This window comes from Tympanuchus pallidicinctus, unplaced genomic scaffold (genome assembly GCF_026119805.1).
Source record: "Tympanuchus pallidicinctus isolate F22 unplaced genomic scaffold, pur_lepc_1.0 scaffold3, whole genome shotgun sequence".
In the NCBI taxonomy this organism is placed as follows: domain Eukaryota; kingdom Metazoa; phylum Chordata; class Aves; order Galliformes; family Phasianidae; genus Tympanuchus; species Tympanuchus pallidicinctus.
In genome coordinates, this window is record NW_026294747.1 from 65,673,572 (window position 1) to 65,687,938 (window position 14,367).

The 14,367-nt window shown below is 43.3% G+C and overlaps 1 protein-coding gene across 13 annotated transcripts in view; it reads right to left on the minus strand.

The window, feature by feature from the left end:
* KMT2C (lysine methyltransferase 2C) overlaps positions 1-14,367 on the minus strand; it is a 187,043-nt gene that overhangs the window by 124,677 nt on the left and 47,999 nt on the right. For all 13 annotated transcript variants that reach the window (XM_052692586.1, XM_052692582.1, XM_052692585.1 and 10 more), the window contains one exon: positions 1,372-1,510. In XM_052692586.1, the coding sequence (XP_052548546.1) occupies positions 1,372-1,510 (139 nt within the window). The remainder of the gene's footprint in view (positions 1-1,371; positions 1,511-14,367) is intronic.

Consider the following 14,367-nt stretch of genomic DNA (forward strand, 5'->3'; position numbering starts at 1 on the left):
AAAAGTTTATGGGTAAGGAAAGTGCTGTAATCAACTATTCACTATAACAGCCAGAAAGCAACCTTGACAAGAACAGAAAGCGGATGAAACAGCGTTTAGAACAATTTCTGCAAAGGATCCAAAACAGGATGAAATGAAGAATAGAAACAGCTGTTCAGTTCAAGTCACTCTACTTACTGACCACAATTTAGTATTAGCATAGGAAAATGCCATTAAAAGCAGTTTTTGTGCATTTCCTTCAGGTACACACACCAGGTCTATTTAAGCAGAACTCTCTGTAAGGAAGGAAATACCTACTGGAACATAGCAAGTTTGCAGGCATGTGAAATGTGAAAATGATACATGCAGAAAAAAAATTAATTTTTTGTGCATGGGAAACGTGCTGTGTGTCTGACAAGGAGGAATTAAAATGATTACAGTATTGTCTCCAAGTCTGTCAAAACAGAAATACATCTGTAACTGCCTGCTAACAGACTGGTAACAAACTGCAGCAGAACAGGACTGTTCACAGTAGCTCTCATACTCTGATACTGCTTCAGCAGTGATCACAGGCAGCATGGTTTAGTTTTCCCCAAACAATATCTGTAATCCTAACTAATACTTTCACTGATTTGGGGGCAATTTATATTCATAGAATCACAGAAAGACCTGGGTTGAAAAGGACCACAATGCTCATCCAGTTCCAACTCCCTGCTGTGTGCAGGTCACCAACCAGCAGACCAGGCTGCCCAGAGCCACATCCAGCCTGGCCTTGAATGCCTCCAGGGACGGGGCATCCACAGCCTCCTTGGGCAACCTGTTCCAGTGCCTCACCACCCTCTGTGTGAAAATCTTTCTCCCAGTATCTAACCTAAATCTCCTATATTGACAAAAACTTGGAAAAAAAAAAATCAGAAATATTGATTTTCCAGTATTACAAATTCTTAAATAAGGAAAAGTACAGTAGAACTGACAAGATGGATATATATAAACAACTGTTTTGCTGTTTTTGTTCCTGAAAACACAGAAATACAACCTGAAAGTTCAGAAATACTTTCATACAAATTTGCTTATACACCATTTCTCAGGAGGAATGCTTCAGTAACCACAACGCATCTCAATCTCACTTATATCTGCTTGAATTCAAGCAGCTAATATGCTGTAATTCGAGAGTTTACCCATGTAATCTGAGGACAACATTTAAGAAGCGTGCTTTTCACCTCAATCTCCCTGTACACTCATTAAGCCATTGCTCTCACATACAGCAGCTGCCAACACAGACTGTTATTACTGATGCTTCAGAGCACCAGGAGTGTGCCCTGAGCCTGTGCTCCAAGCACTCTGTGCCCCATTCCAAGCCCTGTTCCAGCACCCATCCCTTTGCCCACTCACCTGGTTTTAGCTTCGACACCAACAGAGGCAGTGGAGCTTGCAGACTCCTCGGATACTGAGCGCTGAAGGACGGGTGTTAGCTGCTTGGTGCTGTCCACTTCCACCTGGGCATCCTCTTCTGCAGATTGCTCTTTGACTTCTGTTTGAAAAATACAGATAATGATTATTTATTTCGACTACTAAGACCAGACCTGTAAGCAGACGATGCAAATATCTATTTATAGACAAATTAATTCATGTGTCAGCAAACGCAACAGAATAGTAGAGTGAGAAAACACCATCTTTATGCACCTAAAACATGAAACTGAATGCTTGTGAAGATTTTTACATACCACAGCATATGATGGTGAGATGGAGATGTTCCATAAGGCATGAGGCAGGGGAGTGGTGCTCAGTGACAACCTTCTCTTAGGAGGCAGCAGGTTTACATGCATTTCCAGCTGCTAGAAGCTGAGCTCTCCTTCTCCCCTCACCTCCTTTTCTGCCCTTTCAGCTCAGAACAAATATTGAAGTGACAACACTAACTTGGGCTATAATACAACGTTTTTCTCTCAGATTTGCTTTAACTTCAATCAAGTCCCTGCACTAGTTCATTCCTGGTCACACTGATTCTATGCTGGCACAGTTGCTAGACAGAAAAATATACATCTACAGCTGACAAAGCTTCTATTTGTCTAGAAAGTTTGTTTCTGAGCAGAAACATGAACCAAAGGACCAATGAGTGTGCAGCTTAAACTCCGACCCTGTTAGGTTGTGTCCTCTGTACCACCTGAGTCAGATGTTTGTCAGCAGAACATTGCAGGGCATCTCTGTGGGTGCTCCAGCATGCAGGGGCACAAGGGAGCTGCTTAGGGCTGCAGAGCAGTAAAATGCAGTATTTCTGCCTTCCCCAAACCTTTATTTTTAAACCTAAGTAGCAAAAATCATAGGGGTCTGGCTGATGCTCTTTGCCACATGCAGCTTAAGGTACTTTTGCCTTCTGTCAGTGGAGAAATGGTGGAGAGAATCACGGGATCAGAGAATGTTTTGGCTGGGAGGGACCCATCCAGATCCAACCCTGCTGTGGCCTGGCTGCCTCCCCCTTCCCCCCCCAGCTCAGGCTGCCAAGGGTCCCATCCAGCCTGGCCCTAAACAGCTCTGGGATCAGGCACCCACAGCTCTCTGGGCAGCCGTGCCAGTGCCTCTGAATAAAGCATCTTCTCCAACACTGAACCTGAGCATCTCCTCTCTTAGTTTAAAACCATTCCCCCATGTCCTATTAATATCAGATTGTGACAGAAGAATCTGTGACATAGGTAGGCAGGCAAAAAAAAAAAAGAAAAAAAAAAAAAAAAGCTGCTACAAGCTTTCATCTTTTAAATAAGAAAAATAAAAGAGGAAAATCTTCAGAACATAAAATTGCAACTTTAGGAGAGCATATCTCAGTCTGCAATACTGAAATTATACACCCACCAGAGCAGATCAAGAAGGGGAAATCTTTCATACAGAGAGACTGAAGGAAAATTATTCCGTAACCTGGAGTGAACTCATTTAGGGAGGCACTGCATAATGTTTAAAGCCCTCAAAGAAGGCATTAAAAAAAAAAAAAATACTTTAGAGAACCACAATGCTGAGAAAAAAGAATAAGAAATTCCTGTACAGGACTGGGTGTGCCAGATATCCAAGCTGGTGTAAGCTGGAATTGCTTCATTTATTTCAGTGAAGCTACCCAGTAATGTACATCTGAGATGCTGCTGGACATGTGAAGCACTCCAAAAGGACTGCCTGTCACAAGGCCATATGGTTCACTTGAAAAGCAGCCCACCAGCCTGTCCTGAGGGAAAAAAAAAAGGCAAAAAAGAGCTTGACAGACGTTTGACACTAAATAAACACCCTGCTGGGAATACATTCCTTGTAATAGTAAACAGCCCCACTAAAAAACAACAACAACAACAATCCCACACAAACAACAACCCCTCCATCTGAACGAACCATCCCTACAACCATTCTGGGACTGCTGAAACAGGCCGTGCTCTGCAGAGCCCTTTGGAACAAATTGCAGTCAGTTTCCAAAGCATGTTGGATCTGAAAAACAATTTCATGCAAGTGGCCCCAAAATTTCTATGCGCAACCTTAATTAAGAGCAAAAATTCCTTTGTATTAGCCAGATGAGCATCACTGTGCGTCCTGAAATGTGCACCGCTCCTATGGAGTTCATAGGTTCTGCATCACTACAGCCAAAACCTCCACGCAGCCCCGCACAACCACGCATGAAGTGCTGGAGGAAGATCACCACAAGTTGCGGCCCGGCTGCGATGCCAGCACCAACACCTCATCCATTTATTTCACCTAGTTAAGCTTTGAGAAAGGAACCTTGCTGTGCTTTGCACCTGCACAAACATTCCAGTGAACAAAAATCATTTACTGTTCACCATCTTTCATCCCATTACACACGAATGGACACCCATTACAGTAGAAAGGCAAAGTTCAGGAGGGTTGAGTCATTCTCAAGAACTCAAGAAAGATTGTTTCCGTACTCACTACATGTGCTCACACCAGTATGGTGCCTTCTTCCTGCTGTTTGCTGCTCCAGCAAGGAAAGGCCCTAAATTATACTAAAAGAGATGAAGAGCATCTCAAGTGCTGTCTCTGTAATAACCAAACTGTGTCTCAATACGCGCCGCTGGAAGAGCGAAAATGTGGTGCTCACTGAACCGAATGAGAATGCTTATGTTAGTTTTGTGTGCCATACTTCATCTTTGTGAAAGTTTTCCAACAGAAGATTAAGGAAGAACAGACATAACGAGCACCATGAGTCAAACTCCTATGATGTGGGGGTCCAGCACTGGCATGGGAAAGGTGCTACTGATATCCTTATCACTGCTTCAGAGATGTTCCTCCAGCATCTGGCCTGAAACATTATCTGCTTTTCAATGTCTTTAATGAAGACTCATCAGATTTGGCTAGGGCATCCCCTTTTGAAGTTTCTGGGAATGAAGGAACCATGAATAATTAATAAATATGAAGTTCATTTGCAGACGCATATAGAAGGCTTTAATTTGCATCCCATTTTCATGACTGCTTCTGTCAAACTTAAGGTCTTGCCCATTGCAATGAGTTGAGGGGGGCTGAGAATTGAAAAAAATTATGCAATTCCCAACTGTTTGTAAGTTTATTTCCTCAGCAATTATTTTTAATCTCCTTTCTAGAGGAAAACACAGCAAACACTCAAAGACAATAAGTAACAGCAGATGCCATTCTCAATAGATTACGCAGGTCACCCACTTTTCTAATATGAGCTGGTTTCCTTACTTGCATTGCTTATACAAAGAGATACAACAGACACAGGGAGGGTTTCTGAGGCTGATGGAACACAGGCTCACATGTGAGAACCCTGGTTTTTGTGAGCCCACCTGTGGCTCTGGTTCCCTTCATGAATGCCAGCGGGAAAGAGAAGTCTGGTGATGGCTGGAACGTCATTACATGGTCACGGTTTTCTTTGGAGGTGTGGTGAAGCAATAGTGATGAAGCAATGCTGACCAGAGTCTAAATTGCCCCTTTTCTGTTTCCTAGTAATCACAAGATGCTGTTCTTCAGGTCACTTGGGTAAACCCACGGCAAGATAAGGAGATACGTGTGCAGACTGCTGTGGCAATAGGGCAAAGATATCAGCATATCCCTAAGTTTTGTTACTGCTTCTGTTGTTTTTTGAAGGGAGAGGCTGGCTGTTATTCAGTTAGGAACTATTTTCCAAGGCAAAAACTGGAAAAAACAGCCAAAAATCTAAGAAGTTCTGTCATCACAAAAATCTCCTTTAAAATCTTACAAGACACTCTTCAGTATGCAGTACCCCTGGTGGGAATAAATAAATAAAAATAAAAATAAAAGCAGTGGCAATAAACGTAACATAAAAACCCCACTGCTGTTCTGATGCACCGAGTCGGCTGTTCAGCCCATTCACCGGCTGGGACTCCGCTGTCAGACCTACTTCCAATTTGGCAGACAGCAAAGCAAACGTTAGGAGCTTCCAGCACTTGCAATGAGAACAGAAAGCATTACAGGCTGGAAAGTGCCAGTACCAGCGAGTGCAGCAGGGGCATCGCGGGGGTCTCAGCTGCTGCTTACTGATGTGTCTTCTGCAAAAGGGAATCGTAACTTTTTAACTTGTAGGCACAGTTGTTGTTTGCACAGAAAGGGGCATTGCTGCTGCAGACAAAGCCTAACGTGACCAAGTGTTTCAGATGGCCTTCTAGGGCTCTACAAAAGCAAGACCAAAACGCTCCACTTTCCAGGAGAAATTATTTCCCTTTCCCACCTCACCAACAAAGCAAATATCCGTTTACCAGAGTTCAGGACACAGAATCACAGAACGGCCAGGGTTGGAAGGGACCTCAAGGATCAGGAATCACCAACCCCCTGCCACATGCAGGGCCACCAACCTCCACATTCAATACCAGACCAGGCTGCCCAGGGCCCCATCCAACCTGGCCTTCAACACCTCCAGGGATGGGGCATCCACAGCCTCTCTGAGCAGCCTGTTCCAGCAACTCACCATCTCTCATAGTAAAGAATTTCTCCCTAATATTCAATCTAAATCTTCCCTCCTTTAACTTAAAACCATTTCCCCTTGTCCTGCTGTTTTCTACCCTTTCAAAGAGTTGACTCCTCTCTTGTGTATAGGCTTCTTTAGGTATTGAAAGGCTGCAATGAAGTCACTCCACAGACTTCTTTTCTCCAGGCTGAACAAGCCCAGCTCCCTCATCCTCACAAGAGCAGAGCAGAGAGGGACAATCACCTCCTTGTCCCTGCTGGCCTCCCCTCTTCTGATGAAACCCAGGATACCATTTGCTTTCTGAGCTGCAAGAGCTCACTGCTGGCTCATGTTCAGTTTTTCATCCATCAGGACCCCCAGGTCCTTCTCTGCAGAGCTAGAAGACACAGAACACAGAACAGAACCATTGCCTCAACATCACCTTTGTAAGGCCCAGCGCCTTATAAATCGTCACCTACAGCACCCTCTGAAGTGCAGCAATCTTCCATACCCCGGCCTTTTATGAATGGGTTTTAACAGCCAAAAATGGGGAAACAAATTGACAGGCTGTGGCTAACCAGCCCCACACACACCACCAGGACACCACAGAGCCAAACCAGGGTTACTTAAAGACACGCAGAAATGGTTGCTAATAGCTGCTGCCTTTACATGGCCTTCAGTAAGTTTATAGCCATACAGTTCTCCTGCTGAACACACAACTGTGGGGGAGGGGGAACAAAGCAGACAGAAGTTCAAGCGTGACAGCAATGACCAACGCACAAACTGCTTTGGCATAAACAAAGTCTTCATCTTAAGTCAACAGTGCCAAATTCCATTCCCAAAAGTAAGATGCACGACCACATCAGAAGTCGTTGATTGGTTTTTGTTTTGCAAGTGATGCACATCTTGCATTTACAGACCTCTCCATAGCCTTCTTTCACCTGCTGAAGGCCACCACAGTGATTTACCTACTTTGAACATCATTACAAATGGAGACAAGGAGAGAGCCTTTTATTGCCTTTTGGACATTTCATTGTCTATGCAACACTTCATCCAAACACATGTATTTGATACAAAAAATCACATCATGCAAATTTCGTACTCGTTACAAAATAAAAATATGGCTTTTGGTGTACAGCCATCTAAACCAACTTATGTCATTGTAAACAACGTATTCTGGATAACCAGCTTCAAGTGATCAGACATCACAAGCTGGAGGTGGTGTTCCATAGCATTCATCTGCTTACTTTTCCATCATTTGTTTTTCAGGTCTTTTTGAAAGGCCTTTATTTTTCATGCCTACAACATTCAGTAGCAATGAATATAAGTACATGCTGAGCGCAAGCACACCTACCTTTATGCTCTGACCATGACCTGATGTCTCTTCATTTTTGTGTTATAAAACAAAATGAATCATCACTCCCTGTTCATTTTCTCCCTGTCACTCATCATTCTGAAGGATCCTATTAAATTCCTCCTCAGTCATATAATTTAAGGTTGAAGTCTTTTACCTTAACTGTTCCCTGCACAGAAGCTATTTTTCCTTTATAATACTTGCTGGCCTTCCCTGTATTTTCCCTATTATAGTTTGTCCTATTAAAGAAGGGGAAGCAAAACTGCATACAGCATTTAATATGCTGTCATGTCACAGATTTATAAAGCAATGGGGAAAAAAAAAGAGACACCCACAACACTGGGTGTTATTCCTTTGTCAGTTGTTCTTAAAACGTTTTCCTGAAGTCACCAAAGTCCTGGCAATCTGAAGAACAGCAGTATCACCTTCTCAGGTAGCAAAGGATATTTGAGAGCCAACTTCTGTTTCTACAAAACACAGAAGGTTATTTTCCCCTGCACAATGTTTTACAGACACTGTATCAGTTTTCTGTGGTCCTTCCTCAGCCCTTTGCAAATGGGTATTTCTTCATAGAAGAAGACGTTATAGCAGCCCTCCAGGACCTGAAGGGGCCTACAGGAAAGCTGGGGAGGGACTTTTTATAAGGGCAGGTAGCAACAGGATGAGGGGAAATGGTTTTAAACTAGAAAAGGGTAGGTTTAGACTTGATACTGGGAAGAAATTCTTCACTGTGAGGTTGGTGAGACACTGAACTGGTTGCCCAGTCAGGCTGTGGATGCCCCTCTCTGGAAGCATTCAAGGCCAGGCTGGATGGGGCTGTGAGCAACCTGGTCAAGAGGGAGGTGTCCTTGCTACAGCAGAGGGGCTGGATGATCTCTGAGGTCCCTTCCAACCCAAACCATTCTATGACTATTTTCCTGCAAACATTTATATCATCAGCTACTTTTGTTCACTTCTTGTATCTGATGCAGAGAATGGTTACCAGGGCAGATCCTTACAGGACTCCAAAGCCAATCCATTCCTAGCAATGATTCAATTAGGCAGGACTGAGATCCAAACTTCCTCAGCAGCTGTTTTACCAAATTGGTGAGTCAGCTTTACTAAAAAGTGAGATAGAACTGAAATCTACTCCAAACAGTACCATATCCAGCCATTCTATCAGAAGAGTGCATGATACCAAAGATCCATGCTACTATTTCAACATATTTGACAGGTCACACCAACACCAATTCCCCTACCATCACTGCTGTGTCCCTATTCATTGCAGGGAGTTGGACTAGATGGCCTTCAGAGGTCCCTTCTGACTCTCAGGGTTCTGTGATTCTATGACTAACAAAACAGCAGCAGGAGCACTAGGCTGCAGAAGGCTGCATGAGCAGGGGCCTGGAAAACTTCAAAAACCTGTTGGTTATGTTTCACAAAGCATAGTTTCGTATGTAAACTGCAAAACCAGCACTGAAGAAAATCAGTTTTAAAAGGTTGCATTTCAGAAAGAACCTCCACAGTGAAAAACTGAGTGAGATTAGAGTTCACTTTGAAACAAAGAGACTCCGCGACAAAACAGTGCCACAAACTCCTGAGGTATCAGGAGTCAGAGGGAAAAGATTTTAATGTTTTCTGAACAGCCCGTCAAGTTTGAATGATGATAATTATCAACTGAGACTAATGATTTAAAGGAAAATGTACAGTACCTTCAGGCTGCACACGATTTCCTTATTACAAGCAAATCACCAGAATAAGAAGAGAAATAGTAAGATGCTTATAGCAATAAAGGCCCAATGAAGGCCCCTCAGTTCTGACAGTTCTTCCAGTGTCTGGACGAGTAGCAGACAGCTACGTAGTTAAGAGGGAACTCAGAATGGCCAGGGTTGGAAGGCACCTCAAGGATCAGGTATCTCCAACCCCCTGCCACATGCAGGGCCACCAACCTCCACATTCAATACCAGACCAGGCTGCCCAGGGCCCCATCCAACCTGGCCTTGAACACCTCCAGGGACGGGGCATCCACAGCCTCTCTGGGCAGCTGTTCCAGCACCTCACCACTCTTTCTGTAAAGAATTTCCCCCTGACATCCAACCTAAATCTTCCCTCCTTCAACTTCAAACCATTTCCCTTGTCCTGCTGTTATCTACCCTTTCAAAGAGTTGATTCCCTTCCTGTTTGTAGGCTCCCTTTAGGTACTGAAAGGCTGCCATGAGGTCACCCCGCAGCCTTCTTTTCTCCATGCTGAACAAGCCCAGCTCCCTCAGCCTGTCCTCATAGGGGAGGTGCTCCAGTCCCCTGATCATCTTCGTGGCTCTCCTCTGGACCCTCTCCAACAGCTCCCTGTCTTTCTTGTACTGGGGGCTCTACACCTGGACACAGTACTGCAGATGGGGCCTCACAAGAGCAGAGTGGAGGGGGGACAATCACCTCCCTGTCCCTGCTGGCCGCCACCCCTCTTTTGATGGAGCCCAGGATACCATTTGCCTTCTGAGCCACAAGGGCACATTTCTGGCTCATGTTCAGTTTTTCATCTTCCAAGACCCCCAGGTCCTTCTCCACAGGGCTGCTCTCAAAGACTGCTCCTCCAGTCTGTATGGATGCCTGGGTTTCCTCCGGCCCAAGTGCAAAACTCTGCACTTTGAACTACTCATTTTTTAATGAGTACACATATCACTACTGGCCCCTAAACACACTTATGTGTGCTTCTAAGCACATACTTGTTCCAAATATTTATGGATAAATTTAATCTATAGGCAATGCCCTCAGTGGCGTCAGCTCTTCCCTTCATTAATTTCAGAAGCAATAAGTAGTATTTTGAATCAGGCCTGAGCAGCTGGCTGGAAAGCACGAAGCAGATCTCACAAGGTTGTTGGCGTCAACAAGTTGGAGCTTTTTCCATCAACTTACACAAAGGAGGACTTTCTCAGGTGCCTTTTGCTTTGTCCTAGTTGAAGGTTCTGGTCAGCATGGTTCATATGGTTATAGAGGACAGGCAAGACACTGCTTTTGGGTTGCTTCAGATTTCATGAGGTTCTGAATTTGCCCAGAGTTCTCAGGCAGCTTCTACATGGCTGACTTTCCTACGCTGAGAAATGTCTGTTTCTGATTCCTGTGTCCTTTGCCCAGGGACAAAAGACAAGGAAGCTTTATCTTCAGAAAATTCATATTAAGTCCAACAAGAAAGCAACTGGCCAGGCAACGTCCCTGCAGCAGATGATAAGGTAACTGGGGATGATAATGCAGGCAGTGACAAAATCATCCCGAATGTTTTATGTATTATCACTTCTGAAATCTCCAAACACCACAGGGAAGTAAGGGTTTGTTATTAAGTATAATTTAACTTTAAGATGTGCTGTATGGAGTACAGATAGTAAACAGAAAACCCAGTGGATTTACTATGAGTTTCCCAAGGGACTTAGCAGTTAAAATTCTTATCCCACTGTGCTTCTCCCTGATCAGTCTGAATCCCAACATTTTTATGTGACACAAAGACAGGAAGAATTACAGAATCCGTGAAGAGATGAATGCTTTATAAGTGTTCTCAAAATGGAGAGAGAATAATCAAGGAATTCAGTTCCTGTGAATTTAAATGCAGAACCAAGAAAACATCAAGAGCAGAAATTTGCTGAAACTAATGGAAGATGTCAAAAAAACAGAAAGCCAAGCATTCATGAATATCAAAGGGCCACAAAGCCTGTGGAATACTTACCAGGACACACTTGTTATACTATTTCTTTAGATTAGCAGTTTTATGTTTGCACCTGCATGTGCACAGACAGGCACGATGCTTGCCAGTGCCTTTTTGTGTTTTTCAGGGGGCATGACAGAGACTTATCATCAAAAGGAAAATATTGTTATGGAGAGCAGCAGAACAAGAAGACATACAGTAAAACTCAGTATTCTCTAAACACGCCTTCAGTGAGTTGAAGGTGTTGACAGGACAAAGGCAATTGGCACAAGCTCAGAGGAGTTTCCCTCAAACACAGGGAAGTCTTCTATTTGTACCTAATTGTGCAGGTGACTGCAGAGCACTGGAACAGGCTGTCCAGAGAGGCTTCAAGTCCATCTCATTGGACATCTTTGGAAGACACATGGACGTGGCCCTAGGGAACTTATCCTAGGGGGCCTGCTAGAGAGGGTTAGGACCGCATGGACCACAAGGTGCTTTCCAAACTCAACACGTCTGTGATTCCATGGGTTACAAAATGATAGTAAGAGGCATGGGTTAGCTCAGTATTGATTGGATGGAGAAATATCAGTGGGAAAGTCACTAGTGAGAACCACGGTGAAGAAAAATGAAGCAAGGAATAGGCAAAACAAACTTGAAACAGTTGGAAGGAGAATGTGAAGTCACAAAGTAAATATCGGCAAGGTAGAAGTCAAGAAATCTACCAGAAAGATAAATCTAGTAGGTAAAGAAAAAGAATCTACCCTGAGGTTGACAGGAACCTGAAAGTCTATTGATTCAACTCAAGTAGTTTTTGTCCTGCTTGCTTCATAATAGGAAAAAGTTGGAGTAAGCTCCAAGTTGATCTTTTCCCAAATTTCCCTTCTCTTTCATAATAAACTCACAGCTGATTCTGAACTTGAGCAGGATCTCCTGCTCCAGCGGGAGCAGTAAGTCTATGGGGCCCAATGGGATGCATTCCAGGGTACTTGATGTATCTCAACACCTCTCACAATCCTTTTTTCAATGATCTGAGAATATGGAGAGGTCTCAGTCAACTGGAAGCTGGCAAACATAGTCCCCATTTTCCAGAAGGGCAAGAAAGAGTCTAGTGTAATCACAGGTCTGTCTGTCTCATTTTGGTGCCCAGTAAAATTGTTGAGAGCATCACTCTGGGAGTTACTGAAGAACACTTGAAAGACAATGAAGTCAATGGTAACAGCCAACACAAGTTCACAAGGAGAAAGTCCTGTTTAACCAACTTTATCTCATTTTATGACAATGTTATCCACCTAGCCCACTGGAAACCATGTGTAATCTTCCTGAATTTCAGCAAAGCTTTTGATACTGTTTCTCACAGTACCCATACATACAGAGCATCTAATATACAGCTAGATAAAAACATAATGCAGTGGGTGAACGGTTGATGGATTGGGCTGAAAGGCTTATAGTAAATTGGATTACATCATTCTGGAGAAGCCAGTGGGGGTTCTGCAGGGCCCCATTTTAGGGCCATTTGTCTTTAATGTTTTCATGAGTGACTTGGATACAGGACTCGAAGGTGTAACTTTGTGGACGATTGCAAATTGAGAGGACCTGTTGGCTTCCTTCAGGGAATAGAGGCAGTGTAGAGAGATCTTGACAGACAAGAGGGCTGGGCATTCACCAACCACAAGTACTGGATTCTGGATTCTGCACCTGGGACAGGGCAGCCCTGGCTCTATACACAGACTCAGTTCTAACTGAGCTTCTTTCAACACATTATATCACAAAATTTTCAGGATTGCAACTTGTTTCCTTGAATGCAATTAAAATGGCTGTGCCTTAGAAATACTGTAGAGTCACTTCAGGAAGATTTCTGCAGTTTTTTCTTTTGAACAAAGATTTCTGTCAACATTATGAAAGGAAATGACAACTTCAGTGCTCATAGCATCCCCCCACACTCCTTGAAATGATTCAACAGCTAAAATGCACCCTTTATTCCAGGTGTGAGTAATTTTAAAGCCTTATAATGCTTCACAAGAAAAAAGTCAAGAACGCTTTTTTTTTTTTAACCATTCTCTACACACAAAAAAAAAAACCAACAATGAAAAGGAAACTAGAAATGCGGAGACTTGAAATACACCAGAAGTTGCACATCAAGAGTCTGTACATTCAAGCAATCTCATTCTGAGTTTCATAATATTTCTATATCATGTTTCGGTTTGTCAACTACTCCAACGAATTGTTGGCAAGTCTACAACTTCCATGAAAACAAAAATAAAAGACCTTTTCAGCCAAAGAAGCAATTCACAAACCGGACCATGAGTACACTTCAATTTGAGTGCCGTGTGGAGTAACAAACCGGGGTTCCTCTCTCTCCCACACTTTTCTATTACCACAGATAAGCTCCTAGCAGAGTTTCAGAAGCAGCAGCCTTTTCAGTCAGCACAATTAAAACTCTACCGAACCACCCCGTGTTCAACTTTTAAAATAATTGCTACTGTGCCTCTATCAGAATGCTCAGTATGACAACAGGATCTCAGACCTCCGTCTTTCTGTGAGGCTTCTTTCCTCTTAATAGACAGTTTGTGAAAAGGATCCTGAACTCAGGGCTGAGGTGATGGTGCATCACTTCCAGCAGCACACAGAAAGAGTCTATGGCTTTCAGGGATTTCCAGCACAGTGCCCCATGCTGCAGCACCTTTAGTCTGAGCTGCAGCCCTTTGTGACAGCGAGGATGAGTTTGATGAAGGATAAGAGAGAGATTTATCTACAGTCACTCCTGGAGATTCAGAAATAATTCTTCGTGTCACTCCTCCAAAGTAAAACATGCTCTCAGTTCTCTACAGAGAATCTTTGTTAATAATGAAATGTAAGAAGTAAAAAATATTTACCCATCAGAAAAATCCCTAAACAGGGTATCAGCAGTTGTTTAACTGGAGGAAGGGGCAGGTAAAAATCACAATTTCTGTCTTCTTCCCTGATTTTCAGGAGAATGTTTCTACCACATGGGATGGGAGGAGTTATGAATGGAATACACACATTTAGAACAAGTTTTTCTTTACTCTGCTGTTTTCCTACAGAAAAACATCTGTTACAACTTTTTCAATTTCAACTTTAGTGAGTAGTTCACTACTATCTTATCTACCACCAGCAGCTTATTACCAGAGGAAGAAAAAAAACTGGCAGAAGTAAATAATGATACACTCTTGTATTCAGCTTTAATATAGCCTCACCACAAACCACTACCAACGCTTAAATTCAACAGAGGTTGTGACTAAACACTCATGACACTCCCAAAAGCACGCGATCCTGAGTAAAAAGCCTTCCTAAACCTGATGACAACATCTACAAGTAAGAAGCAAGACACCAGCACACACAGTCAAAGCTGACTCTCCATCCATTAGACAATTTCAGTCCCCACTTTCATAGCTTTAACTGCAACCATATTGCTGTATGGCCTACATAAAACCTTGCAGCAAACACCTTGCTCTTCTG